Genomic DNA, 27,677 nt, shown 5'->3' on the forward strand with positions numbered 1-27,677 from the left:
TCTGGATGAGTAGAACGGATTTGTTTATGATGACGTCACAACCACATGACTGTGAGTGCTTCACGCCGGGTAGAAGTGTAACGAACTCGATGCGAGTTGTCAACAAATCCTATAACTTGGTTCATGAAACGCGCTTACAAAATATTTTCACTGTGAATATTTATTGTGTAATGGTGCAAAGTGAGAGAGAGAGAGAGACTCTGCCCTTAGGGCAGAGTCAATCCCGCCAGCAAAAATAGGGAAAAAAAGGAGCGATCTCACCTCTTCAGATGTTGGTTTAAGTCCTACAATACATTCCTCAAAAAGGGCATAGAAGAGCAAATTAATCCATCAACGTGTAGCATTCAATTTATTCCGGACCATTAAAGACGCCGCCTTCCGCGTAGAATCATACGTCATCCTCGCCGCCATATTGGATAGGTCAAAGCGGAGAATAAAGATTAGCTGCGTTTAACTGTACCAACAGGTTTGCCGTCCAAATGAGATCACATGGGATTACCTTTCACAGGTGAGACTGGAAAAATACTTTTCATTGTATTTGGTCATTATAATGTAATTTTACGAACAGATTTTCCTGACTTTGTGGCTAATATGAAGTCTCGCGCATAATAGTTTATGCGCATGCGTCCTTACTTCTTCTATTGTTCTGGTGTCTCCGAAGAGACCGTCTTACAGCGCCCCTAGAGGTGTGGCATGTGTATTGCATCGTTTTCAGCAAGCGTTGCGTTGCCATATGGACCTGATATTTTAAAGATCGTTGCCCATTTGGACGCGATATATTTTTAAATAACATCTCGTTGCCGTTGTCGTGTGGATGTAGCCTGAAAGTAAACAAACCCCTGCCCATCAGACTCATAACCATGCATACTTGTTGAACATCCATTACAGATTTAGTTCCCCTTTGTAGTTATAATAACCTCCACTCTGCTGGGAAAGCTTTCCACTAAGTTTTAGAATGTGGCTATGGGGATTTGTACCCATTCAACCCCAAGAGCATTACTGAGATCAGACGCTGATGTTGGGTAAGTAGTCCTGGGTTCCAGTCAGTTTTCCAGTTCATCCCAAAGGTGTTCGGTGGGGATGGGGTTAGTGCTGTCTGCAGGCTACATGAGTTCTTCCAACCTTGACGGACCATGGACCTCACTTTGTACGTGGGGTATTGTCATCTTGGAACAGGTTTGGTCCCCTTAGTTCTAGTGAACAAAATATTAAATCTGCAGCATACAAATGTACAGAATGTCTTTGTATGTTTCCAGTTTTACGGAAACAGTTTGAGGAAGTTTTGCATGTTGGTATAATGGGCAGGTGTCCATATACTTTTGGTTATGTAGTGTCTGTAGAGACAGTTGACTATTGGTAATTGTATAATGTTAAAATTGCGAAGATTCCACCATTTTTGCTGGTTTTTCTATAATATCTTTTTTTAAAAAGTGTCAAAAAATGGAAATAATATGGTTTAAATGTCATTCACAAGACCTACACAACAAAGTTTGAACAAAGTTTCTATTGCCGCTTTTCCACTACAAACGCGGCTGAGCCGTGCCGTGCTGAGTCGGGCTGAGCGGGGCTGTTGGAGTTGCATTTCGACTACAACTGCGCTGAACCGTGCTGGCTGGAAGTGGGTGGACACATTGGGTGGAGTTAGCGAAAGTGGGTGGACGTCACGTGATGTCGTTAAGCAGCGCAAACAGTGACATCAGTGACAGTGGCGGAACAAGTCAGAGCCGGGCCGGGGGCGGGGCAAATGACCGGGCCCTTTATTAAAGCTTATCATAACATCATTTTAGGCTACAAAATGTCCGCAACTGCGGTGTTTACCAATTTCAACACTACCGGGTGCAACTATGTTATTTAGTACATCAAGTCCTTCAAACGAACATGTAACTCAGAAACAAAAAACATTAGGATACTGTACATGGCTCATAATAAAACATCAATAGCCTATACTGCGCACATTATTTGAAGGGCATACGAATGAGCGCTCAGAGGTTGCAACGGTGACAGGAAGAGTCAGAAATAAAAGGAGGGCGGTGCAAACCTCACTGAATGCACTGTGTTTACCAATTTCAACACTACGGGGTGCAACTATGTTATTTTGTACATTAAGTCCTTCAAACGAACACGTAACTCAGAAACAAAAAAACATTAGGTGACATACTGTACATGGGTCATAATCAGTGATGGGAATAAATGGCGTTACTAACGGCGTTACTTTTTTTAGTAACGAGTAATCTAACTAATTACTTTTTACATCGTTATAACGCCGTTCCCGTTACTTACAATAAAATACTATGCGTTACTTTATTAAAGCTGTTCTCATCTGGCACGCTGCTCATTCAGCCTTTCTTTACTCTGCTTTAGTGTGGGGCGGGGAGACACGAGACAACGGCACAGTAAGCCAATCAGAGTAGATTTGGACAACATATGTAGGTAGGCCACGCCTACTGCACTACTGCGCACGCTTTCAATCGGAAGACCCAGCGATGGCGAGCGGTCAGCCCAGCACTGCGCTTTCACACTGGAAATACAGCCATTACTTTTCATTACTTGAAATAAAAGGCAAGAGTGTTTACGTGCAATGCACATTATGTCGAGGAACAAAGCGTTTGTCCTCGTCAGTGGCCAGTAATTAGTAACATAATTTTAATAACTGCAAAAATATATTACATTTGATAGATGTCTTATCTCACATTGTCCCACAAAAATATTAATATAGTGTAGATAATGTTACTAACTGGTTCTATTAAGTGTCCATTTCAGTCATTAAACACATTTAACATTCACTTTTATTATGATTACACTAATTGAATTTGATTTTTTTTTTGGGGGGGGGGGGGGGGGGGACAAAATGTAACGGAATAATTACTTTCCCTGGTAATTAGTTACTTTTATGACAAAGTAACTCCGTTACTAACTCAGTTACTTTTTGGGAAAAGTAACTAGTAACTATAACTAATTACTTTTTGAAAGTAACGTGCCCAACACTGGTCATAATAAAACATCAATAGCCTACTGCGCGCATTATTTGAAGGGCATACGACGAGCCTTGCGCTCCGCGAACTCGTCCACGATGCTCTGTATGTCACTGATTCAGTGATCTTTTAAGCGGTAGTCTCACGACCCGAATAGTAAACAATAAACATGGAGGACATGGAGTCGTTAATGTTGCTGGTCTTGGTGCTGTGGCTTGTTGTCACCGACAACGCCAACAGATACTGACTGGCAAGAGCGTATAGATGAGGCGAGGCGCATAAGGCTTCAGAAATTCTCGTAATTCGTAATTCTTCTTCTTCCGGGTTTACGGTGTTTACAGATCCCAGCCCGCTCGCGGGGCGTGTGTGGGCATGTGAGGACACTCCTCCTCACCAATCAGTGCACAGGGGAGTGTCTGCTCACGCCCCCAACCTCACTCGGCACGGTTTGGCTCGCTTCAGCCCCACTCCAAAATGGTGCGAGTTTTAGGGGCTAAGCAGGGCTGAAGCGAGCTGAGTCGTGCTGGTTTTTGGTAGTCGAAACGCGAGCCGTGTCGGGCTGAAGCGAGCTGAAGTGAGCTGAAAAAGGGTAGTGGAAAAGGGCCATATGTTAAGCAAAAAGTGGGGTCCATGAAGACATGGTTTTAGATGTTACCTACAATGCTGTTTAACAGCATGCTGATAGTGTTACCATTGGGATTTATTCCTCGATTTATTTCCATCTAATTAGAGCAGCGCTTGGGCAGCACAGTGGTGTAGTGGTTAGCACTGTCGCCTCACAGCAAGAAGGTCCTGGGTTCAAGCCCAGAGACCGATGAGGGCCTTTCTGTGTGGAGTTTGCATGTTCTCCCCTTGTCTGCATAGGTTTCCCCCACAGTCCAAAGACATGCTGGTTAGGCTAATTGGTGGCTCTAAATTGACAGTAGGTGTGAGTGTGAATGGTTGTTTGTCTCTGTGTTAGCCCTGCGATGACCTGGTGACTTGTCCCGCCTCTTGCCCATAGTCAGCTGGGATAGGCTCCAGCTTGCCTGCGACCCTGTACAGGATAAGCGGCTACATATAATGGATGGATGGATAGAGCAGTGCTTTAGTTGTCTGGTGTGTCCAGCTCAACTCCGTTATGTCAAGTCAACTCAAACACAAAATGCCCTCTTTTAACGTCAGTACATTCCATATCATCTCACAGGAATAACAAAAATACAGCATCAACCCATAAATTAGCACCAGAACACTCAACACATCACAAATCTTAATACACTGCCATGCCAAAAAAAAAAGTCATGCACTCTAATATTTGGTTAGACCGCCTTTAGCTTTGATTGTGGCATGCATTTGACATGGCATTGTTTCGATAAACTTATGCACTGTGTCAACATTTATTTCAGTCCAGAATTGTACAAATTTTTTTACAGAGATCTTGTGTTGATGATGGGAGAGTTGAACCATTGCGTCAAGTCTTCTCCTGCACATCCTAAAGATTTTCAGTAGGGTTAAGGTCAGGACTCTGTGGTGAAATGATTCCTCTTGCTTCCTGAACTACGCTTTTATAATCTGAGTCCTAATTTTATGCCTGTCCCATCATGGAAGAAAAAATTCCATTGATGTAATAACCTGGTCATTCAGTATGTTCAGGTCGTCAGCTGACTTTGTTTTATTGCCACATAAAGTTGCTGAGCCTCAGCCTGACCAACCAGGGCTCGACATTAACGCTTGTCCGGGACAAGTGATACTTTGTCGGACAAGTTCATCGTCTCAGTTACTTGTCTGATCGGACAAGTGCCAAAATATGCCGATATTCGGGTTACATATCAAATTTATCAGTTTATTCAAATGATTTCCGAGGCATCTCACTCGACATGTTGTTTTGATGAATCGCCGGATGTTTCTATTCGGAAAGAGCAATGCGCGCATGCGCAATATTCCACTTGCGAAACCGGCCAATACCGCTTCGTGTATTTGAGCTGAAAAGTAAACGGTCATTTATGATTGGTTTTAATTGTGTCATACACGTGGATTTGTTGACATTTCTGTTGGCGGGATCATTATTCAACTGTATGTTTACGTTGAGTATGTGGTAGTTTCCAAATCTTTGAATTGTTGTTGATGGTGTTCGTTATATAGCCGAGAGTGTGTGGCGGGGTGTGCTGGGCTTGGAATGTGTGCCTGCATGCGTGTGGATTGACAAGGAGTGCGGTAGGAGTGGGGAAAGTTATCTATGAAATACCAAGCTGTCAAATGGCTGCTAATTAGGTTACTGGCTGTATTAATTAACTAATTAGTAATGGGAGTTTAGGGATTTGAAACATAGAGCTCTATAATTTAGATATAATTATGGATTATTTGAAATTATTAATTATCTTTTTTTTGACCATTAAATACCATACAGGAGCCACACTGAATAATTAGACAACAATTATTAATCAGTGGAGGATATATATTCAAAGTTAATAATTTAAAAATGAAAATATATATATACTTTTAATTTTCTGGTTTTCAATTTCTCATAAATAAATTAATGATTGATGGAGTCCAATTTTTTTCTGCAGTGAATATATTTTTGTGTTAAAGTAATTCTGGTGAAATGATTTCTTTATTGCGTATCAAACACTAATAGTTTATTTGTGGGGGGGGTTCTCAAATATTTCTTCAGACAAGTCAACTTCACATTCGGACAAGTAAATTTCCTTTCAACTTTCCCGACAGGACAAGTGGTTTCGAAAGTTAATGTAGAGCCCTGCCAACTGAAGCAACCACAGATCATAACACTGCCTCCAGAAGCTTGTGTAGTGGCCACTATGCATGATGGGTACAGCGCTTCATGTGCTTCCCTTCTTACCCTGTCACACCCATCACTCTGGAATAGAATAAATCTGGACTCATCGGGCCACATGACCTTTTTCCATTGCTCAAGAGTCCAATCTTTTTGCTCCCTAGCAATTTGAAGCCTTTTCCCCCTGATAAGTCTCAATAACAAGTGGTTTTCTTATGGTCACACAGCTGTTTAGTACCAATCCTGTGAGTTCTCATCACATTGAGAGTGTGGAAATGCTTTTAATTTCACTATTAAACATAGCTATTGCCTTTTTTCACCCCTTTTTTAAATTTATTTATTTATTATTTTATTTATTTATTTATACCAGACACAAATACAAGGTCCATATCAAAGCATATAAAAAATAGCAAATAAAATAGTAAGTTTAAAAAAAAAAAGCAAATATACAACCATCAAACATATAAGCACTCTCTCCAGTGTCGTCTAAGCTTGGAGGAAAACCTCACAGAGCTCTTAGCAGGATTTACTAGAGATTCAATTATACCATTTTGAGAGCAATCCAATCGACACACAGATTTATACATTACATTTCTCAGGACTGCATCACACCCAGGCACATTGGAATAGGCAAACAGATAGCTGGCACTAGACCATCTAGGTATCTGCATCAGCAATCTCATAGCATCATTATACGCAACTGTGTTTTTCTTTTTTCCTTTAAATAAATTCAACTTCAAGCATTTCAGTGATCTCTGATCATGGTCGGTCAGGATCTTTTTCCAACTACATTTTTTTCCCACGAAATTGACAGTTCATCACTATCCTTCCAGGTTTTAATAATGCATTGAACAGTCCTTAACCCAATTCCAGTCATTTCAGCAATCTCCTTAGTTGTTTTCTTTGCTTGATTCAGGCCAATAGTTTGATCCTTATCAAACACAGTAACTTTTTGCACGACCACGGGGTACGCCTTCCAATATGGTTGTTTAAAAAATGAGAGGCTACTCGCTGCATCAGTTAGAGTTAAAATAATTGTTGCCAGCTGAAATACATTAATTGTTTCAGTAATTATCCAATCAAAGGCTCTTGTGTATTTGCTTTTTTTAAATCTAAATGGTGACTTTTTTTTTTTTTTGGCCAGGCAGTGTATAAACGTTTAATGTGTTTCAAAATAGACTGTTCCATTAAAGTGCAGTAAAGCATTGAGCCTGCCAATTGCACATGTTTTGATTGTGTTTTAATGTTTAAAATGAATGCAGAGTTGGTGGTCAGACCCATCGATGGACACGCTGACATGACCATCAAACTGCGATTCATGCAGTTTCTTTCACGGATCAACGATGGAGACAAACTTGGTAAGTCCATCAACATGAGATACTACTGAAAGTATGTCTTATTTGATTCAGTTTATAGCTACAGCAATATCTCATTGCCAGTTTTTCTTTGCAGATGTTACATTTGAAAAGCCCCTAACGCCTCTAGAATCAGCACTGAGCGTGTTGGACTCTATTTGTACAGAAATAGATATTGCACAAGAGATACTTGAGCAAGTGTACACCTCAATCAGGGAAATGGTGAGACCTGAGAACTTTCTGTAACAAATGTGAAACAAATACGGCTGTAACTGATGGTTATTTTTTGTGATTGGTGAGTTAGATTAATTTAAAAATGTAGTAAATGCAAAAAGTATACATAAAAAAAATTCCAATCAACTAACACTAGTACAGAACACCTACCCTAGGCTTTAATTAAATAATCGCTATCTCCAATACAACATTAATGAACAGTGTGAAACAAAACATTTGTGATTTAACATTTAAAGAAAAATTTAATCATTAAAAGTATAGCAAATAATCTGATGTAACTTGACTTTTACAGATTTTAGTTGAACACAGACCTACTATCATGACCTTTATTTCCAGCTTTTATCATCAAGTTGGATCACTTTTGTCGATTGTCAATTTTGTTGTTGTATTAGTGTTTTGTCCTGATTTATGATGCTGGTCTATCATCAAAATAAGATGCTTGTTTGTATTCCAGCTTATTGTTGTTTGCATAAAGAGCAAACAGTTTGAAAAAGCTCAGGAGATGTTGATTAAACACTTTCCCAAAGGAATGCGTTCAGCAGGCAAGGTACATTACTACTTGTAACACTGTTATTGTAAATACTGTTATTGCATTCAGGCCACTACAGTATGGGGGATGTTTCTCAGATATTCTTAGACTTTTATGTGGTGTATTTTCATCTAGTGTATTTGAGAATAATAAATCTGTTAACCTTTATCTTCCTGCTTTGTAGAAAAAGCTGTATGTAGATCTGATGAAAAGACGATGCAGCACACATTCAGTTCTGAACGTGATCTCGTACAGTGAATTCAAACAGGACATGCTGGACTTCATCGACAAACTCCACCACATTCCAGAGCCTTTCCTTGTCAAGGTATGACTGGGTCCTGATGGACATTATCTAGTTGTTTTGCTAACTGGCAACCTATAGATATCAGTTTCTCAGCTGTATTAAACAGGGATGTGATTTTTCCACGAATTCGCGGAATTCCGCTTTTTTCACCTCAAAATTTAAAAAAAAAAAATTTCCGATTTTTCGCTCAAAAATCCGCATTCATATCCTATTCGTTCCGACTTTCAGTAATTCCGTCATTGAGATGAAACGAGGTACATGATTGGCCCATCGCTCTGTAACAACCAATGAACGCGCTTGTTAGATAGCTGTACGTAAGCTCGCTTCAAACAGAGAGTTGAAAGATGGCAGCCTCCGTGATCGAGCGTAAAGATGCACCTGATCATCAGTTTGGTGTGTGTTTTTAAAGTAAATAAACATGGGGAAGAATAAAAAACAACCCAGCTCATTTCTTTCCCCATAATAAGCCTGTGAGTGGTGATGGTGTCACTGCACGTGCGACGGAGTGACGAAGGTTGCCGTGGCAACGGGGCCTCGCGTCATCTGTTGCTTCCTGGATGCACATGCGCACGCTATGAAAGCTGTGGTGAAAAGGTTAGCATCGGAGGCTAAACCTTCTGAGGAGAAAAGAAGGGGCAGGTTTTATTTCAGTTTGTTTTAGTTACGTCCGAAGAAACAGCAGTTTAAATCACGGCTCTAGTTTACAAATCAAAATGGTTACTCGGTGAAAACAAAACCAAAGCTAGAGAGAGGGGGAGTGGTGGGAGTTTAACCCGGGAAAGTGAGTCTGTGAGGCGGCAGTGATGCTTGACCCCTCCCGCCTCCTCTCACTTTACCTCAGAGTCTCTGCCAACTTCATCACAGATTATTTCACCTTTTTCACTCGCAGTTAGTTTTAATTTTCGCTCAAAACTTTTCCCACAGCGTGGATGTAAGGTAATTATACACAATTTTGATTTGTTTATTCAATATTAAAATGTTAGTGCAAATAATACATACTTGCCAACTTTTCAAAATTCTCATGAGGGAGAAAAGTGCATGAAAGACATTTTCAATTGGCCGAGGGTCTGATGCGCGGTTGAAATGATAAAAACAGTGGATCCCAATTAATTGCAAACACATTTTTTGTGAATGTTGTTTAGTGAAAAAGTGATTTTTATTCTTGCATATGAAAATCCTCAAGTGAGTGAACACTGTACAGTTTTGTATATGAGTCAATTTCACAGAAAATGTTTTTTTTTTTTTTTGGCCGGACGTGTTTTGTTTACATTTTGAGATTTCTAAAACCTTTCTATGGTCTCATATGATAAAGCATTATCAGTTCTACCTTGCATTTCAAAATTTGACTACTTTGGTTCATAAATGTGCATTTTGTAGCAAATTTTAGGGTCGAAAATGAGCAAAAATGGCTGTTCCACTGAAAAGAGACTTTTTTTCAGACATGATTCTTAATGTTAGACAAAGGTGGAATTGAAACTTTTTCATGTTCAACGACAAGACTGTGGAAACCACAATGGACATATGATGTCACAAATTGAAAATGCCATTAAGAAAAGATATTTTTTCGATGTTTTGTTAATTTTTGTACCTGTCCCAGAGGTTTGTGTCAGTTCTGTTACCGTGATTAATCACATAACAAAAATAAATGCTCCCAAAACCTATTATTGAAATTATTTGTTGCCAAGGATCTACATATTCTCACCTTTTATATGGATGGCAGAATGAACTGAATCTGAGAATATTTACTTAAAAATTTCAGCTTTGGTAAGTAGTCTATGCATGACTAATTTTTTTGTGTCAATCCTGTTACCCTGTCTAAACGGGGTGTGCAGTAACTTAATCAAATATTAGAAGTTGCCATACATAAGAAGCAAACCGGGAGACTACCAGGAGCAATAGAGTTTAATAAATAATGGTGGATGAATTCTTATGTTGCATCATGTTTGTTTGAAAAGGCACATTTAGGTATGTTCAACTTGTACAGTAATTGAAAGTATAAATTTTGTTTTTCCTTATACAATTTTCTATTTATTCTAATGCAGATGATTTAATTTAGAATGACATTTTTAGGTTTCATGTTTTGGCTTTTTGTCAGTTAAGAATCATTGAATTTACTATAGGGGCTCAGAGTTGCATGTTGACCATTAAATTGGCTTGAATTTGTTAATCATGACAAGTTTTTTCTTGTGTATTTGCTTGCCATTTTAGTACAATTTTTAAGTCAGAAAACCCCAGAACCCAGGAGCTTCGGGGGGCTTTGCCCTCCCTTGTCCCCCCACCAGGGCACTGCCCTGGACCAGCTGGGGGCCTGTGGCCCCCAGACCCCTGGCTGAAATTTTCAGATAATTTCACCAGCCCCAAATCACATCCCTGATTAAATCACGAGTACTTATTCATCTAACTGCTGGGTTAAAGACTGTGTGGTTTTTAATTTGAGTCCTGTTTTGTTTATAATTAATAATAAATGGATTAAAACTCTGTTTGACCATTGATCATTACAAGCAGCTTGTGCAATAAAAGTAATTATGCAGTTATTCATAGTTGCCTAACAGACATTACTTGCTATTGACTTTTGTAATACATCGGACTGCACAACTACATTAACAACTTGATTTACCTGGAGGGTTAGCTTTAGAAATATTTAATTTGTGCACCCCTGAAAATGGTGGTGTGTTCTGTTTATTTAAAAATCAACTAAATAAGTCTTATCATAACTATAACTTAACAGAACTTGTAATTTTTGTATTTAGCAAAATAATTATGATTATCATTTTTAAATGAAATCTTGCAGCTTTAGTTGAGCACCATGTATGTCACTATTCCTAAAACACAAGATGACCTTTTAACTGTAGCATCATCACCTCATCAGTGTTTTAATAATGAAGATTAGCATGCCATATAATGGTTAATGCATTGCCTTCGATGTCATTGCAGGTTTAAAAGTTTTTCATATTCTCTGTACTTTTGCTGGTTAATGCATGAGATTTATTTATTTATTTAGATGGTCAAACTCTCGAGACAAGGAAGGACATTAGGTGTTGGGGCAGCACCTAAGCCTCAAGCTGTGAAGACTACCAACGTGCAGTCACGAACACAAGACAGAGCGAACAGTGAACATACGGTTCTCCTGCACCATTCTCCATCCAATTTGCAACGGAGCACACCAAATACAAATAACCTAAGGTGTGTATATAATTACTACTTGTATGACTGACTTATTGTAAACAGCTTCTCACAATCAGTATTTACCAAATCGTTCTAGCATGTTAATGGTTTCATTTGATGTGTTCAGAACTGGTTTCATATGACAAAAATCAGTTCTGGAGGCCCACAGCACTGAAGTGATTGGTGATTTTCTGGTTTACCCCATGAGATTAATTGGTAGTTAATTTTCAAACATTTGATTTCAAACATGCCCAACTGTATGTGCCATGTTCTTGTAAGCATAGATAATATATGTTTGGTAAATTTTTACCTTTGTAAAAGGTATATATTTGGTGTAGACTGAGCACTGGATTAAATATTATTATCTGTTTTCTTCCCTGTTTATTCTTTCCTTTAGTGGAGCTTTTTCCCCTACTCTTTTGGTAACAATGCACCTGACCCACAGCAAGCTTAAGGCCGTCTATCCCAGGCTTGCTGAGCACTTTTCTGTCTCTGTACCCTTCACTCAGCTGGAGGATGAGGTGGAGTGTGAGGCACAGCAGGAGAATGAAATCGATCAGAACATGGAACTTCATCTCAAACTCTCAGAGACTCCAGTGGAGGAGTGTTTGGAAGAAAGGGAGCAGAATTTGTCTGTGTGTGAGAAAAGACCGCTCCATGACAGTTTGCAGTCACAGCAACGGTCTGTGGAGCACTGCACTTGTGTGCAGTCTGATGCTAGGAGTCAAACTAAAGTGACCCTGAAACACTGCACAAACCAACATGTGGAACAGGAACAAGAAAGTTCAGAGAACACACCTTCACTAGTAGATACACGTGTCCATCTATCTGACCTGTCTGCTGAGAAAGGCTTGCAACAGCCTGCTGGTGTTGTGTCTACAGTGAGTGTAGCACAGTTAGTAATGGAAGAGGACAGTCTGCTGAGTGAACAAGAAGAATCTGATTCTCAACAGACTCCTAGTCCACTGCAAGTACACGCTAACGAAGAGGATCCACTCAGCTCGCTGTCTGTCAGCTCTACACCAGTCCGGAAATACCGTAGACCAGCTCCTCGCAGGTGAACTGCAAACACGTGTTTGTATTGTCATTTGTGTGTGTGTGTGGTGTTGATTTCTTCAGTCTGTGGGGTTGAAGCCCCACAGATTGAGAGAATTTTTTTTTCTTTTGATTAAAATCTTTTTTCTAGGTCCATGTTTCTCAGTTCTGGTCTTGGAATAGCACTGCCTTGTAGATTTTGGTGTTTTCACTGCTATCAAGTCACTTGATTCAACTCATCAACTACAAAAGGGAAAACATCAAAAATGTACTCCAGGATCAGAATTGAGAAAAACTGGCCAATGTCTAATATTTTCCACATTTTGTGTTGGGTAACAGTTCATTTTTTTTCTTTTTTTCCCCCCTTTTTTCCCCTTTCTCCATGCAAAAATTTATCACTCATTAACTCCAAACCTGAACTCTTGATATACACCAATCAGCTATAATATAAAATCCACTTGCCTAATATTGCGTAGGTCCCTCTTGTGCCACGAAAACAGTTCTGACCCATTGAGGTATGGACTCCACAAGCAGGAGCTTAGCCAGGATTGGGAAGGTTGGGAGTGTTTTTCTAAAAGTAGGGAGAGTAACTTTTGGGGGGGGTTTTGAAAATTTCATCTTTTTTGAAAGATGAAAATCAGAGTAAGCATTCATTTTAAGTTTGAATTATATTTTACTAGGCATTTAACACATTATTTACTAACTTTAATAAAATGTTATAACAAAGATTAAATTTAGTTTTTTATTCTTCATTAACCAGAACTTTACAAATCACTGTAATTATCAATAAAATATTCTACAAATTCCTGCAATAAAAACAAACCTTAAATTATACAACCCCGATTCCAAAAAAGTTGGGACAAAGTACAAATTATAAATAAAAACAGAATGCAATAATTTACAAATCTCAAAAACTGATATTGTATTCACAATAGAACATAGACAACATATCAAATGTCGAAAGTGAAACATTTTGAAATTTCATGCCAAATATTGGCTCATTTGAAATTTCATGACAGCAATACATCTCAAAAAAGTTGGGACAGGGGCAATAAGAGGCTGGAAAAGTTAAAGGTACAAAAAAGGAACAGCTGGAGGACCAAATTGCAACTCATTAGGTCAATTGGCAAAAGGTCATTAACATGACTGGGTATAAAAAAAGCATCTTGGAGTGGCAGCGGCTCTCAGAAGTAAAGATGGGAAGAGGATCACCAATCCCCCTAATTCTGCGCCGACAAATAGTGGAGTAATATCAGAAAGGAGTTCGACAGTGTAAAATTGCAAAGAGTTTGAACATATCATCATCTACAGTGCATAATATCATCAAAAGATTCAGAGAATCTGGAAGAATCTCTGTGCGTAAGGGTCAAGGCCGGAAAACCATACTGGGTGCCTGTGATCTTCGGGCCCTTAGACGGCACTGCATCACATACAGGCATGCTTCTGTATTGGAAATCACAAAATGGGCTCAGGAATATTTCCAGAGAACATTATCTGTGAACACAATTCAACGTGCCATCTGCCGTTGCCAGCTAAAACTATCGTTCAAAGAAGAAGCCGTATCTAAACATGATCCAGAAGCGCAGGCGTCTTCTCAGGGCCAAGGCTCATTTAAAACTGTTCAAAGTGGAACTGGACAAAGTGGACTGTGGCAAAGTGGAAAACTGTTCTGTGGTCAGACGAATCAAAATTTGAAGTTCTTTATGGAAATCAGGGACGCCATGTCATTCGGACTAAAGAGGAGAAGGATGACCCAAGTTGTTATCAGCGCTCAGTTCAGAAGCCTGCATCTCTGATGGTATGGGGTTGCATTAGTGCGTGTGGCATGGGCAGCTTACACATCTGGAAAGACACCATCAATGCTGAAAGGCATATCCAGGTTCTAGAGCAACATATGCTCCCATCCAGACGACGTCTCTTTCAGGGAAGACCTTGCATTTTCCAACATGACAATGCCAAACCACATACTGCATCAATTACAGCATCATGGCTGTGTAGAAGAAGGGTCCGGGTACTGAACTGGCCAGGCTGCAGTCCAGATCTTTCACCCATAGAAAACATTTGGCGCATCATAAAACGGAAGATACGACAAAAAAGACCTAAGGCAGTTGAGCAACTAGAATCCTACATTAGACAAGAATGGGTTAACATTCCTATCCCTAAACTTGAGCAACTTGTCTCCTCAGTCCCCAGACGTTTACAGACTGTTGTAAAGAGAAAAGGGGATGTCTCACAGTGGTAAACATGGCCTTGTCCCAACTTTTTTGAGATGTGTTGTTGTCATGAAATTTAAAATCACCTAATTTTTCTCTTTAAATGATTTTCTCAGTTTAAACATTTGATTTGTCATCTATGTTCTATTCTGAATAAAATATGGAATTTTGAAACTTCCACATCATTGCATTCCGATTTTATTTACAATTTGTACTTTGTCCCAACTTTTTTGGAATCGGGGTTGTAATTTCTAGTGCACTTAAGACAAAAAACAAAATACAAATTGCCGCAATCAAGTCCTATTACACAGACTACATCTTTACTATATACAACAAAGATAACAAATGAGATACAACTGAAAATAATAGATACCTTTTAGCAAGTTTTGATTTTACGAAATAGACATAATGCAAATGTTACATCAAAAAAAAATGTTAGGAATCATTTTGATTCTGTTAAGTGCAATAAACAGGAGTTAAAAATAAGTGAAATTAAGTTACAAATGAAAGGAAATTTTCCTGTAGTTACTAGTTACTTGAAATGCAAATAATACAAAAAAATTAAATAATAATGGTAGTTTATGGAAGTACTATTTAAGATAATGTAAATCTTGGCAAAAGAGAAACCCGTCGAAACCGAAAGAGTGAAAGTGATTATCATGCCGTTACCATGTGAACAGTCTTTTATGAATGTGGAAATGGGCTCTCAGCGCGCTGAGTCCGGTGTGACTGAGGAAGGTGACAAGTTTTATGTTTCATCTAATTTAAGTCATTTAAAAACTATAATATTATTTGGCTGTGGCCACATAGGAAAGTGTAAAGTATAAAGTTTGTCAATATGTTTATCATGCTTGTATGATAAACTCGCAAAGATATTTATCTAAATACATGACTACTCATTCTAAACCTGCCGAACTTCTCTGGCGAAGCTCTCAAAACTTGTAGTATTTTGCTTCTATTCAAGCCTCATTTCGAAGTCTGACCAATAAGAATGCTACATTTTTGGCGGTAAAATTGATTCTCAGTTTAACTTCCATATATGGAAACCGCCGACCATCAACAAAAAATGTCCACAGAAATGCACAAAATTTCACAAAATTTTGGTTAGCACGGATTAGTATAAAATTTATAGGCTGTATTTGGGCCTATAAATTATGACTGTGTTTTTTGAGAATTGGCCATGTAAAAAAACAGCTGCACGGTTTGCAAGCTAAGCCTATGTCCACGAGACCTCTGGTGGTGTGGTGTGGTATCTGGCATCAAGATGTTAGCAGCAGATCTTTTAAGTTCTGTAATGCCGCTTTTCCACTACCAGCGCGGCTGAGTTGGGCTGAGCCGTGCCGTGCTGAGTTGGGCTGAGTCGAGCTGAGCAGGGCTGTTGGAGTTGCATTTCGACTACAACCGCGCTGAACCGTGCTGGCTGGAAGTGGGTGGACACATTGGGTGGAGTTAGTGAAAGTGGGTGGACGTCACGTGATGTCGTTAGGCGGCGCAAACAGTGACATCAGTGACCTTTTAAGCGGTAGTCTCACGACCCGGATAGTAAACAATAAACATGGAGTCGTTAGTGTTGCTGGTCTTGGTGCTGTGGCTTGTTGTCACCGACAACGCCAACAGATACTGCCAAGAGCGTATAGATGAGGCGAGGCGCGTAAGGCTTCAAAAATTCTCGTAATTCTTCTTCTTCTGGGTTTACGGTGTTTACAGATCCCAGCGTGCTCGCGGGGCGTGTGTGGGCATGTGAGGACACTCCTCCTCACCAGTCAGTGCACAGGGGAGTGTCTCCTCACGCCCCTAGCCCCACTCGGCTCGGTTTGGCTCGCTTCAGCCCCATTCCAAAACCGTGCGAGTTTTGGGGGCTGAGTAGGGCTGAAGCGAGCTGAGTCATGCTGTTCTGAGGTAGTCGAAATGCGAGCCGTGTCGGGCTGAAGTGAGCTGAAAAAGGGTAGTGGAAAAGGGCCATAAGTTGTGAGGTGGGGCCTCCATATATTGGACTTGTTTGTCCAGCACATCCAACAAATGCTCAAAGATTGAATTCTGGGGAATTTGGAGACCAAGTCAACACTTTGATCTCTGTTATGTTCCTCAAACCATTCCTGAACAATTTTTACAGTGTGGCAGGGCACATTGTCTTGCTGAATGAGGCCGCTGCCATTAGGGAATATCGTGGCCATGAAGGGTTATACTTGCTCTGCAACAGTGTTTAGGTAGGTAGTATGTGTCAAAGTAACATCCACATAGCAGGACCCAAGGTTTCTCAACAGAATATTGTCCAGGACATCATGCTGCCTCCACCAACTTGCCTTCTTCCCCTAGTGCATCCTGCTTACGTTTCTTCCACCAGTAAGCAACAAACATGCACTCAGCCATCCACACAATGTAAAAGAAAACATGACTCATCAGACCAGGCCACCTTCTTCCATTGCGCCATGGTCCAGTTTTGATGCTCACATGCCCATTGTAGGTACTTTCAGCAGTTGACAGGGGTCAGTATGGGCACTCTGAATTGTCTGCAGTTGCGATGCACCGTGCGATCTGGTACCTTTCTATCTTAGCCAGCATTAACTTTTTCAACAATTTAGAGCTCTTCTGTGGAATTGGACCCCACGGGCTAGCCTTTGCTCCTCACTTGCATCACTACATACATACATACACTTTTTATTTAAAACACGGTAAAATCATCAATGGTACGTACAAACAAAAACAAAAGTTTATATGACACTGGTTTCCATGATTGCCGTGTGTGAGCCCGTTGTTGGGAAATATTTATCAAGACTTTGCTTAAAAATAGAAACCGAGTTAGCACTTCGCATTTTGCTAGGCAAATTATTCCATATCTTTGCTCCATAATAACTAAAACTATGTTTCCCATAGTTTGTTTTTGGAAGTGTTAACTTATTTTCATTATTTCTAAAATTATATTTTATATCACTGAGCCTTGGGTGCCCATGACCCTGGCACTGGTTCACCAGTTGTCCTTCCTTGGACTAGTTTTGGTAGGTACTAACCACTGCATACTGAACACCCTACAAGACCTGGCATTTTGGAGAGGCTCTGACCCGGTTGTCTAGCCATCACAATTTGGCCTCTTGGAACTTCAAATCCTTATGCTTGCTCATTTTTCCTGCTTGAACTGACTGCTCGCTTGCTGCCCAATATATTCCACCCCTTGACAGGTGCTGTTGTAACGAGATAATCAATGTTATTCATGTCACCTGTCAGTGGTTTTAATGTTATGGTTGATTACAGGCGTGTATATCCTAACTTTGGCAGCCTGTTGGATCTTTATTTACTTACATTTCACTCCATGACCAAAACAAATTTGTGTACCTGCAAGAAACTTGATGATAAGAGAGGCTTTTGAGTTCTAGCATTAGTTCAGTATGTTGAGTAAAATTTCAGCTGCATTACTTTTTGTTTTAAAAGTTTCAACCCATTCATTAGTCCTTAGGTTTAGCATCCATTGTGCTGCAAATGTAAAGATTGTATGCAAAGAATAAAATTAAATTCTTTTTTTTTTTTTTTTTAGATTTTTTTGGGCTTTTTTCACCTTTATTTGATAGGACAGTGTAGAGACAGGAAATGAGCGGGAGAGAGACGGGGAGGGATCGGGAAATGACCTTGGGCCGGAATCGAACCCGGGTCCCCGGATTTATGGTATGGCACCTTAGCCACCTGAGCCATGATGCCCCCAAAATTAAGTTCTTTTAAAAAATTATTATAGTAGTAGTATTAAAAACTTTTTTCAGCTAATATTTGTTTTTGATTGTTGTCGAGGTTCAGTAATTCTGGATTAACACCCACCCCCCACCCCCAATCATCTCCCTAATATTGTGCTAATCCTGCTCGTCACAGGAAGAATATTTGCAGTGAGCCAGAGCCTGTTTCCCCCAAGCAGCTTGACAAGTCTCAGAACTGTTCCACCTCCAGTGGAATGGAAAACAGCCCTCCTCCTGCTAAACACACACCTAATAAGGAAAGTCAGAAACGAGCAACAAAGAGGTGAGTCTCATTCAATTTTTTTTTTCTCTTAGACTATTATACTTCAGCAGTGTTTATCAATGACTGCGTTCAGTTCATTCCATAAATCTAAATATTTCAGGTTAGTTGAGTTATTGTGTAGTAACTGAATTGTGTCCCACAGGCCACACACACGGAGCAAAGGACAAAGTGAAAAAAGTGTAGAAAGCATTGTAATAGAGTCTCCACCATCAGCAAATCAGCCTGTACCCTCCATTAAACGGTGTGTATTTTTCTCATCAGTCTCCTCTTGACTACATCTTACTTCTGCTCAGATTGTAAGCCTTATCCCAGTTCATTTTGGGAGATTGGTGTCATCCAAAAGCAGCTAAGGCCCAATCCCCATTCTAATTTCTACCCCTCCCCCTTCCCCTTGGCCCTTCCCCTTGAAACTGAGCTACAAGGGATAGGGCTTGAAATTCAACCCCTACGTATTGGGATAGCCCTTCAACGATCGCATACGTCATCGCGTACCTCTGTCAGCGTTTACGTTAGCAAAACGCGACCAAATGCGTCATTGGCTGCGACCAGCCGCTACAGTCAGAGCCAGAACCAGAAATCTCTGCTGGCAGGGTGTGATTTGTTAACTAACACCACTGAATAGGATATCTTTGGCGCTTCGTGCACCACATCCGACAGAATGAGGTGTCAGAACACTCATGTAAACAATAAAAGCGAGAATAACAGAACAAAACGTACGCAGTCAAGCAACCGAAAACAATACTCACTCCCAAAGCTTTTTAGCAGCAGCTTGGATTTCAGAAATCGCTGCTCATTCTCAGCTCGAAAGCGAATCAAGCGGCGTGTTTCCTCTGGATAACAACTTAAAACACGTAAATAATGGAGAAAATACATTTATGACAATCTTTCGCCGCGGGAACCGCCATCTTTCTGAAATCCGCATGAAATCTCGCTGAAATCCGCATGGCATTGTGGGAAATCACTCAAACCCCTTCGTTCGGAGTCAGCTCCAGGAAAATCTCCGTTTGGAGGGGTACAGAAGCCCTACCCCTTCCCCTACCCCTCCGCGTTAACTGGGATTGGGATACCCCTACCCCTTCACGTGAACGCGCAAAATGGAGGGGAAGGGCCAAGGGGTTGGTCCAAGGGGTGAAATGGGATTCGGCCTAAGTGTAGCCATTCGTACTTTAGTGACTACAGTCAATTCACCATCAGTGAACAATTGATAACTTCAGCAAGACAGATTTCATGTGAAAATTATAATGAATTTCCCAGTTACACAGTTGCACTTTTTGACCAGAAATGAGACCCTTATATAAGCTAGTTATTTTTAATCACATTATCTGTTATCACCCAAATGAGGATGGGTTCCTTTTTGAGTCTGGTTCCTCTCAAGGTTTCTTCATGTCGCCTCAGGGAGTTTTTCTTTGCCACCGTTGCCTCAGACTGGCTCATTAGGGATAAAATTGTTATGGATAAATTTATTAGTTAATATATACACAGTGGTGCTTGAAAGTTTGTGAACCCTTTAGAATTTTCTATATTTCTGCATAAATATGACCTAAAACATCAGATTTTCACACAAGTCCTAAAAGTAGATAAAGAGAACCCAGTTAAACAAATGAGACAAAAAAATATTATACTTGGTTATTTATTTATTGAAGAAAATGATCCAATATTACATTATCTGTGAGTGGCAAAAGTAAGTGAACCTTTTGCTTTCAGTATCTGGTGTGACCCCCTTGTGCAGCAATAACTGCAACTAAATGTTTACGGTAACTATTGATCAGTCCTGCACACCAGCTTGGAGGAATTTTAGCCCGTTCCTCTGTACAGAACAGCTTCAACTCTGGGATGTTGGTGGTTTTCCTCACATGAACTGCTCGCTTCAGGTCCTTCCACAACATTTCGATTGGATTAAGGTCAGGACTTTGACTTGGCCATTCCAAAACATTAACTTTGTTCTTCTTTAACCATTCTTTGGTAGAACGACTTGTGTGCTTAGGGTCGTTGTCTTGCTGCATGACCCACCTTCTCTTGAGATTCAGTTCATGGACAGATGTCCTGACATTTTCCTTTGGAATTCGCTGGTATAATTCAGAATTCATTGTTCCATCAATGATGGCAAGCCGTCCTGGCCCAGATGCAGCAAAACAGGCCCAATCCATGATACTACCACCACCATGTTTCACAGATGGGATAAGGTTCTTATGCTGGAATGCAGTGTCTTCCGTTCGCCAAACATAACTCTTCTCATTTAAACCAAGAAGTTCTATTTTGGTCTCATCTGTCCACAAAACATTTTTCCAATAGCCTTCTGGCTTGCCTATGTGATCTTTAGCAAACTGCAGATGAGCAGCAATGTTCTTTTTGGAGAGCAGTGGCTTTCTCTGTGCAACCCTGCCATGCACGCCATTGTTGTTGTTCAGTGTTCTCCTGATGGTGGAGTGCATATCACGGGTAAATTCAGGAGCAAGATCAATGTAATTCTCCTATTTTATATTAAACTTTGGTCAAATATCTGTCACATTTCACATTTTGTGCAATTTTTTTTACCATGCGCAATCCCAGAAAAATTCAGTTGAAATCAAGCCATTTGAGGCGAATTCGTCTGCCTCTGAAAAAACTTGGCATTTGGATTTCCTGGCAAACATTGATTTTCGTGACTTCACGTGTGGGACACCTCCTTCTGAATCCTATGTCAGCGCTGGTTTGTTTGAGAAAACGACCTGGTGGTTTTCTGCAAATGTCTTCAACGTTATCACGTAATTATTAAAATGATTAACAGATGTATCATAGGAGGGTGTAGCAACACCAATCATGATGGGATTAGTACTCATTGTTTTCCAAAAGACCGGACAATGAGAGAGAAATGGGAGCGCTTCGTGTGAGGCACGCCTGGAAGCCAAGGACCAAAGCAGAGCCGAGAAAAAGACCAAGAAAATCGGCGATTCACAAGTTGATTATTGCCAGGGTAAGAAATAAGAGCAAAAGCAAAGGGGAGTCCCATATACGATTCGTACATTGGGGGAGTGCCTGTTAGAGAGCGCACTTGTCCTGGGCCATCGGCATAGTGAGGTAGGGTGGCCAGTTCCTTTCCTCGCCGCCTTTAACTTCCCCAGTGTTTCCACCAGGTCCCCATTCACTGCTGGGTGGACAGGGAGCGAGCCCCAGATCCCCGTCGAGCCGAGGCTCGAACCAGGGACCATTCGCTTAGCGGTCAAGCGCTCTAACCACTTGGCCACCTGCGCTCCAAGAAATAAGAGACTATACTCTAAATTAGGTGTTCCTGTGTTTGTGTGGTACACGGATAATGTTATTTATTGACACACACAAAAGTAAACAACACGAAAGCGCTGGGCGATAATGCACTTAGATTAGATTAGATTAGATTAGATTAGATAGAACTTTACTGATCCCTTTGGGAGGGTTCCCTCAGGGAAATTAAAAAGATACAGTCCACAGCCTTGTAAAAAGCAGCCAAAGTAGAGTCCAAAGTAGCGTGGTCCCCAGAAATGATGATTGCCTCAGGGTGCTGTGTCTGCAGCCTTACTGTGACAGAGTGAATCCCCTCACATGCTGCGGCTGCCCTCGGAGGGATGTAAACACAGATGGTGATGCGAGCAGCTCCAAGTCCGGGCAACATAAGACTGTCTTTACGGAGAAATGTCTCGGGTTACACCAGTGGTTGTTCACGTAAATGATGAGTCCCCCACCTTTGCCTTTCCCGCATGCTTTAGTGTCTCTGTCCGCTCTCACAGCAGTGAATCCCCGCAAGTCCACGTTAGCATCCGGTACAAGGTGTGTTAGCCATGTCTCCGTAAAAATAAATAAGCTGCTGTCCCGGTAAATCCGCTGGTTGTTCAGTGCCGCTAGCTCGTCGACCTTATTCGGCAGCGAGTTCACATTCCCCATGATAACGGAGGGAATGGATGGTTTGTAGCGCCGCCAGTTGTCCGCTAGCCTAGCCTTTAGCTTAGCCCCGGCTTTGCAGCCCCTGGGTTTCCTCCTCAGCTCGGCCGGGATGGGGTGTCGTATCCCAGCTCGTCCCATTGTTTTCAGGGCCAGCAGCTCCTTTCTCGAATAATCAAGAAAACTGACTCCTGGTTGCGTGTTGAAGTTAAAAATATCCATGGGATATGAAGAAAAACACACCGTCTTCGTAAGAAGAGCAGAAAAGTAAAAAGGTGGAGGAAAAAAAAAAGAGGTTTAAAGAGCTAAAAACTACAGAGCTACTGGAGAGGCAGCTGCCTCACACAGCGCCCAAGGTCACATTTTCTTTGCATTTTACTTCACATGTATCAAGGGATATGCGTGTCAATGCTTGAGGTTTTGGGACCTGTCTAACACATTAAATGTATATACAACCCTGCTTAGCCGATTCCATGCGTGTAGCTTATGAAATCTTTCTCCTACAGTAGCCAGTACTCTTCTAAATGAAGAAATATATAAATACATAAAGTAATTAGAAAAATATGATTTATGTAACGATAGATGAGCATTGATGCGTGAATCCATGGGTTTAGAAGCTGAAGGTGACAATTCCATATTTCAATGCAAAATCGCTAGCTGCTAAACTTGGTCTACACAGGCTGTGCACTGAAACCTTGCAAGCTCTCTCAGCCTACTGGCGGTTCTGCAGGTGACGTCACGAATCTGGCTGCAGACTCCCTTGGGATTTTTCCAGATGCTTTTTGTTATTTTATTTTTTTTCTGCTGTAGACAGATGGCCTTGTGCAAAATTATCCTTCTGAATGAGTGTGTAAAGGGACATACTTCATCTCATCTCATCTCATTATCTCTAGCCGCTTTATCCTTCTACAGGGTCGCAGGCAAGCTGGAGCCTATCCCAGCTGACTACGGGCGAAAGGCGGGGTACACCCTGGACAAGTCGCCAGGTCATCACAGGGCTGACACATAGACACAGACGGACATACTTTATAAAAAAAAAAAAAATTGGTCCAGGATATGCACTTTAACATTAGCCAATGTGAGAGAGGCCTTCAGTTGCTTAGAAGTTACCCTGGGGTCCTTTGTGATCTTGCCGACTATTGCACGCCTTGCTCTTGGAGTGATCTTTGTTGGTCGACCACTCCTGGGGAGGGTAACAATGGTCTTGAATTTCCTCCATTTGCACACCGTCTGTCTGACTGTGGATTGGTGGAGTCCAAACTCTTTAGAGATGGTTTTGTAACCTTTTCCAGCCTGATGAGCATCAACAACGCTTTTTCCGAGGTCCTCAGAAATCTCCTTTGTTCATGCCATGATGCACTTCCCCAAAGATGTGTTGTGAAGATCAGACTTTGATAGATCCCTGTTCTTTAAATAAAACAGGGTGCCCACTCACACCTGATTGTCATCCCATTGATTGATTGAAAACACCTGACTCTAATTTCACCTTCAAATTAACTGCTACTCCTAGAGGTTCACATACTTTTGCCACTCACAGATATGTAATATTGGATCATTTTTACTCAATAAATAAATGACCAAGTATAATACTTTGTCTCATTTGTTTAACTGGGTTCTCTTTATCTACTTTTAGAACTTGTGTGAAAACCTGATGTTGTTTTAGGTCATTTATGCAGAAATATAGAAAATTCTAAAGGGTTCACAAACGTTCAAGCACCACTGTATGTTTTGTTTGTTTATTTATTTATAAAGCTACTTTGAATATGCATATGTGATGATTAGTATAAAGTAATAAATACATTTGTTGCTGTAGGAAGTCTTGGAAGGGTGCCTCTGGAAACCAGGAGGAGTGGAGTGATGAGGAGTCGCTGTTCCGCGTATCCACTAAAACATATAAAGGTACAGTATCTCTCTTATGTCTTGATGTAAAAGGAAAAAAAATTATGTACAATTTTTGAATGTTGTTAGTTTTGCTTGTGGAAAGGGTCAGATATTTTTGTTGCATAATCCTAGTTTTGAATGCTAATAACTGGGTTTAACTGGTAAAAGTTATAAAACTACAAAATATTCTGACTTAAATAAAGGACTATATGCAAAAGGTTAAAGGGCGTTAAGAGATATAGTGAGAATTTGGAAAAGATATTTTACTGAGAGTGAATTTGCCTTTTGCATCTTTTAAAGGTCAAAACTCAAAGCTCAGCTGTTCCAAAAGGAAGGTGAGTGAATTTAATTCTAATTATGCTGCAACTCTGCTATAACGAACTTTTGCATATAACAAACCAAGTTTGTGTCCTCTGTTTTTAGTGACCATGAGTCGGGGTCTTATAAATAAATAAAAATAAGTGTCACATCCATGTGCATTGGCATTTGGGCAACACATGCACAGCGCCATTAGGACTAATATTGTTTTAATATTTCAATCCACCTGTTCCGGATTAGAGTGCAATCACAGCACATGCTTATAAGGACTCTGTAGACACACACACACTTGGCGAAGTCAGAAGAAATGTGAAAAGCAGGAAGATTTAGATAAAATGGTAGCAGAACAGTAGGCCATGGCAGGACTGAGGAAAGGACAAGCACCTTTCATTGTATTATCATAGTTTTTAATTTTTGAAAAGCTGCATTTGAAATAGATAACCCATTTCAATGGCAACCCATTATAATCCATTTCGACCCATTATAACCCATTAAAAAGTTAAGACACATGAAATTCTTGATGGAAACGTGTCAAATTTAATCCCAGATTGAATATTATGTCAGGTGGCACAAACTATGTGAAACTTGTCTAATTGCCTTATGTAGGAGCTATTTGCTCAGAAGTATTCACTGTGTTTCTGTTGCAGATGTGGACCGATGAAGAGTCGGACTGGCTGAAGCAAGGTGTGGCTCGTTATGGAGAAGGACGCTGGGAAAGGATTAGGGGTGTGTTCCCTTTTAAAGATCGAACAGGAGTCAATCTTAAAGACCGCTGGCGCACCATGAAAAAATTAAAAATTGTATAGAATTGTATACAAGACATGCAAATAAAAATTATATTTTTGTACATACTCACTGTCTACTTTATTAATATCACCTGTTACACTTTCTCACTGATGTACTTATGTAATCAGCCAGTCACTTGACACCTCCGTGAAGTTGGCACCCCATATGTTAAGAGTGAATAAAAGTATTTTGATTTTTTGCATGCAAAATAATTTTTGTTCAAACAGTTTTAGAGAAATTAACCATTAAATATTTTAACGATGAGTTAATGACCCAGGACTATATTAACACGCAAATGACTCCAAATGTGCCTAATTCGTTTAAGCATTGTGTATGCAAAAAAAAAGTGCTTCATTATTTAAGTTATTAAGCTTATTTGCTTAGTGTGTCAACACCCCAGTACTTAAACACATTTATTTTGTGTGCAGATGTTTGGACCATTTGGGTGTTAATGGCGTGCTGGGTCATTAAAACATTTAACAGTTAATTTCTCTAAAACTGTTTGAGCATACATTTGTTTTGTGTACACAAACAATGCACAAATGAATCAAAATAGTTTATTCACATTCTCATATGGGGTGGCACAGAGGTGTTATGTGACAGCAGCACAATGCATAAAATCCTGCAGATACAGGTCAGGGTACTGATATTTGAAGTGAACATTAAAGACCTTGACTATTCTGCATGATTTCATGTGTTGTACTGCTGCTACAACGTGTACAGGTGTTCCTAATAAAGTGGGCAGTGAGTGGATATCCCGGAAGGTGTTTTGAAATTTAAGGAGCTTTAAATTGACAGCTCATTTATGTTAATGCACATGTAAAGATGTTTATTTTTGAATCCTTATGAACAACGAGGTTGAATAAAAGTTGTAATAAACATCAGAAAGCCTCAGCAGTTTATATGATGGAGCTCTTTACCAATTAGGTCTGCATTTTAAAAGTGCAGAAATGCCCCAGGTAACAGGGGGGCTGTGTTTTCTGTATATTTATAGAAATGTGTGTAATACAACCCCTGGCACAAAAAAAATAAATAAAAATCTGGAATGACTACTCTGGGCAGACATTCATTCAGCTTTTTTACTTTGTAGCAAAATAAAAAAATATTCACAAATATGACACAACTTTGCTTAACAGCTGAACATTCTGGCTTTGTAAAACATACCTCAAACAAATTAAATTGTAATGACTTTTTTTTTTTTCCCTGATCAATTAGAGGAAAAAAAATATGGAATCACCTTGTAATTTGCATTTCTAAAACAAATACCTGCACAAGTCTAAATATGCAAATTAGTCTGCAGTTAAAAGTGCTTGCAGACTAATTTGCATTTCTAAACCAAATACCTGCACAAGTCTTGTCTCATCTCATTCTCTCTAGCCGCTTTATCCTGTTCTACAGGGTCGCAGGCAAGCTGGAGCCTATCCCAGCTGACTACGGGCGAAAGGCGGGGTACACCCTGGACAAGTCGCCAGGTCATCACAGGGCTGACACACAGACAACCATTCACACTCACATTCACACCTACGGTCAATTTAGAGTCACCAGTTAACCTAACCTGCATGTCTTTGGACTGTGGGGGAAACCGGAGCACCCGGAGGAAACCCACGGGGAGAACATGCAAACTCCGCACAGAAAGGTCCTCGCCGGCCATGGGGCTCGAACCCAGAACCTTCTTGCTGTGAGGCGACAGCGCTAACCACTACGCCACCGTGCCGCCCTGCACAAGTCTAAATATGGAAATTAGTTTGCAGTTAAGAGAGTGCTTGCATTCCTTGAGCCAGTATCTCACTGGGCTACGACAGCTTGCAACAAATTGCGAACGTCATTCACGAGTTTCAAAAGTGTCTTGAAACATTCGCGGGGCTTCTCAATTTCCTTGCATGAGTCGCAAAGTATTGCTCCTTCGTCGCTGAAATTTTGAACATGTTCAAAAAATTAGTGCGACAGAATTTCTCTCAAAGTAGCCGCAAATGCGTCGCTGGTGTTGCAAAGCTGTCACGAACCCTTCTCAAGTCAGTTTCCGTGAGACAGGAAGTGCGAGTTCAGCCAGTATCTCACTGGGCTATGACTAGTTGGAGACACAACAATTGCGATAAAATATGCGAATATCAATTCAGTGTGATTCCAAGTGAAAATTGTCACTAATTCGCATATTTTATTGAAATTGTTGTGTCTCCAACTAGTCGCAGGCTGTCGCAGCCCAGTGAGATACTGGCTTTAAT

General features: G+C 40.4%; 1 protein-coding gene across 1 annotated transcript in view; it reads left to right on the top strand.

Annotated features, from left to right (window-relative positions):
• terfa (telomeric repeat binding factor a) overlaps window positions 1-26,504 on the top strand; it is a 28,311-nt gene extending 1,807 nt beyond the window's left edge. The window contains exons 2-12 of the mRNA XM_060903140.1: window positions 7,005-7,100; window positions 7,195-7,319; window positions 7,786-7,878; window positions 8,045-8,185; window positions 11,166-11,347; window positions 11,727-12,386; window positions 18,433-18,579; window positions 18,722-18,820; window positions 24,284-24,369; window positions 24,652-24,686; window positions 25,317-26,504. Of these exons, the coding sequence (XP_060759123.1) occupies window positions 7,005-7,100; window positions 7,195-7,319; window positions 7,786-7,878; window positions 8,045-8,185; window positions 11,166-11,347; window positions 11,727-12,386; window positions 18,433-18,579; window positions 18,722-18,820; window positions 24,284-24,369; window positions 24,652-24,686; window positions 25,317-25,475 (1,823 nt within the window). The 3' untranslated portion in view covers window positions 25,476-26,504. The remainder of the gene's footprint in view (window positions 1-7,004; window positions 7,101-7,194; window positions 7,320-7,785; window positions 7,879-8,044; window positions 8,186-11,165; window positions 11,348-11,726; window positions 12,387-18,432; window positions 18,580-18,721; window positions 18,821-24,283; window positions 24,370-24,651; window positions 24,687-25,316) is intronic.
• Window positions 26,505-27,677: the final 1,173 nt, after the last annotated feature.

The sequence above is a fragment of the Neoarius graeffei genome, chromosome 21, assembly GCF_027579695.1.
Source record: "Neoarius graeffei isolate fNeoGra1 chromosome 21, fNeoGra1.pri, whole genome shotgun sequence".
NCBI lineage: Eukaryota > Metazoa > Chordata > Actinopteri > Siluriformes > Ariidae > Neoarius > Neoarius graeffei.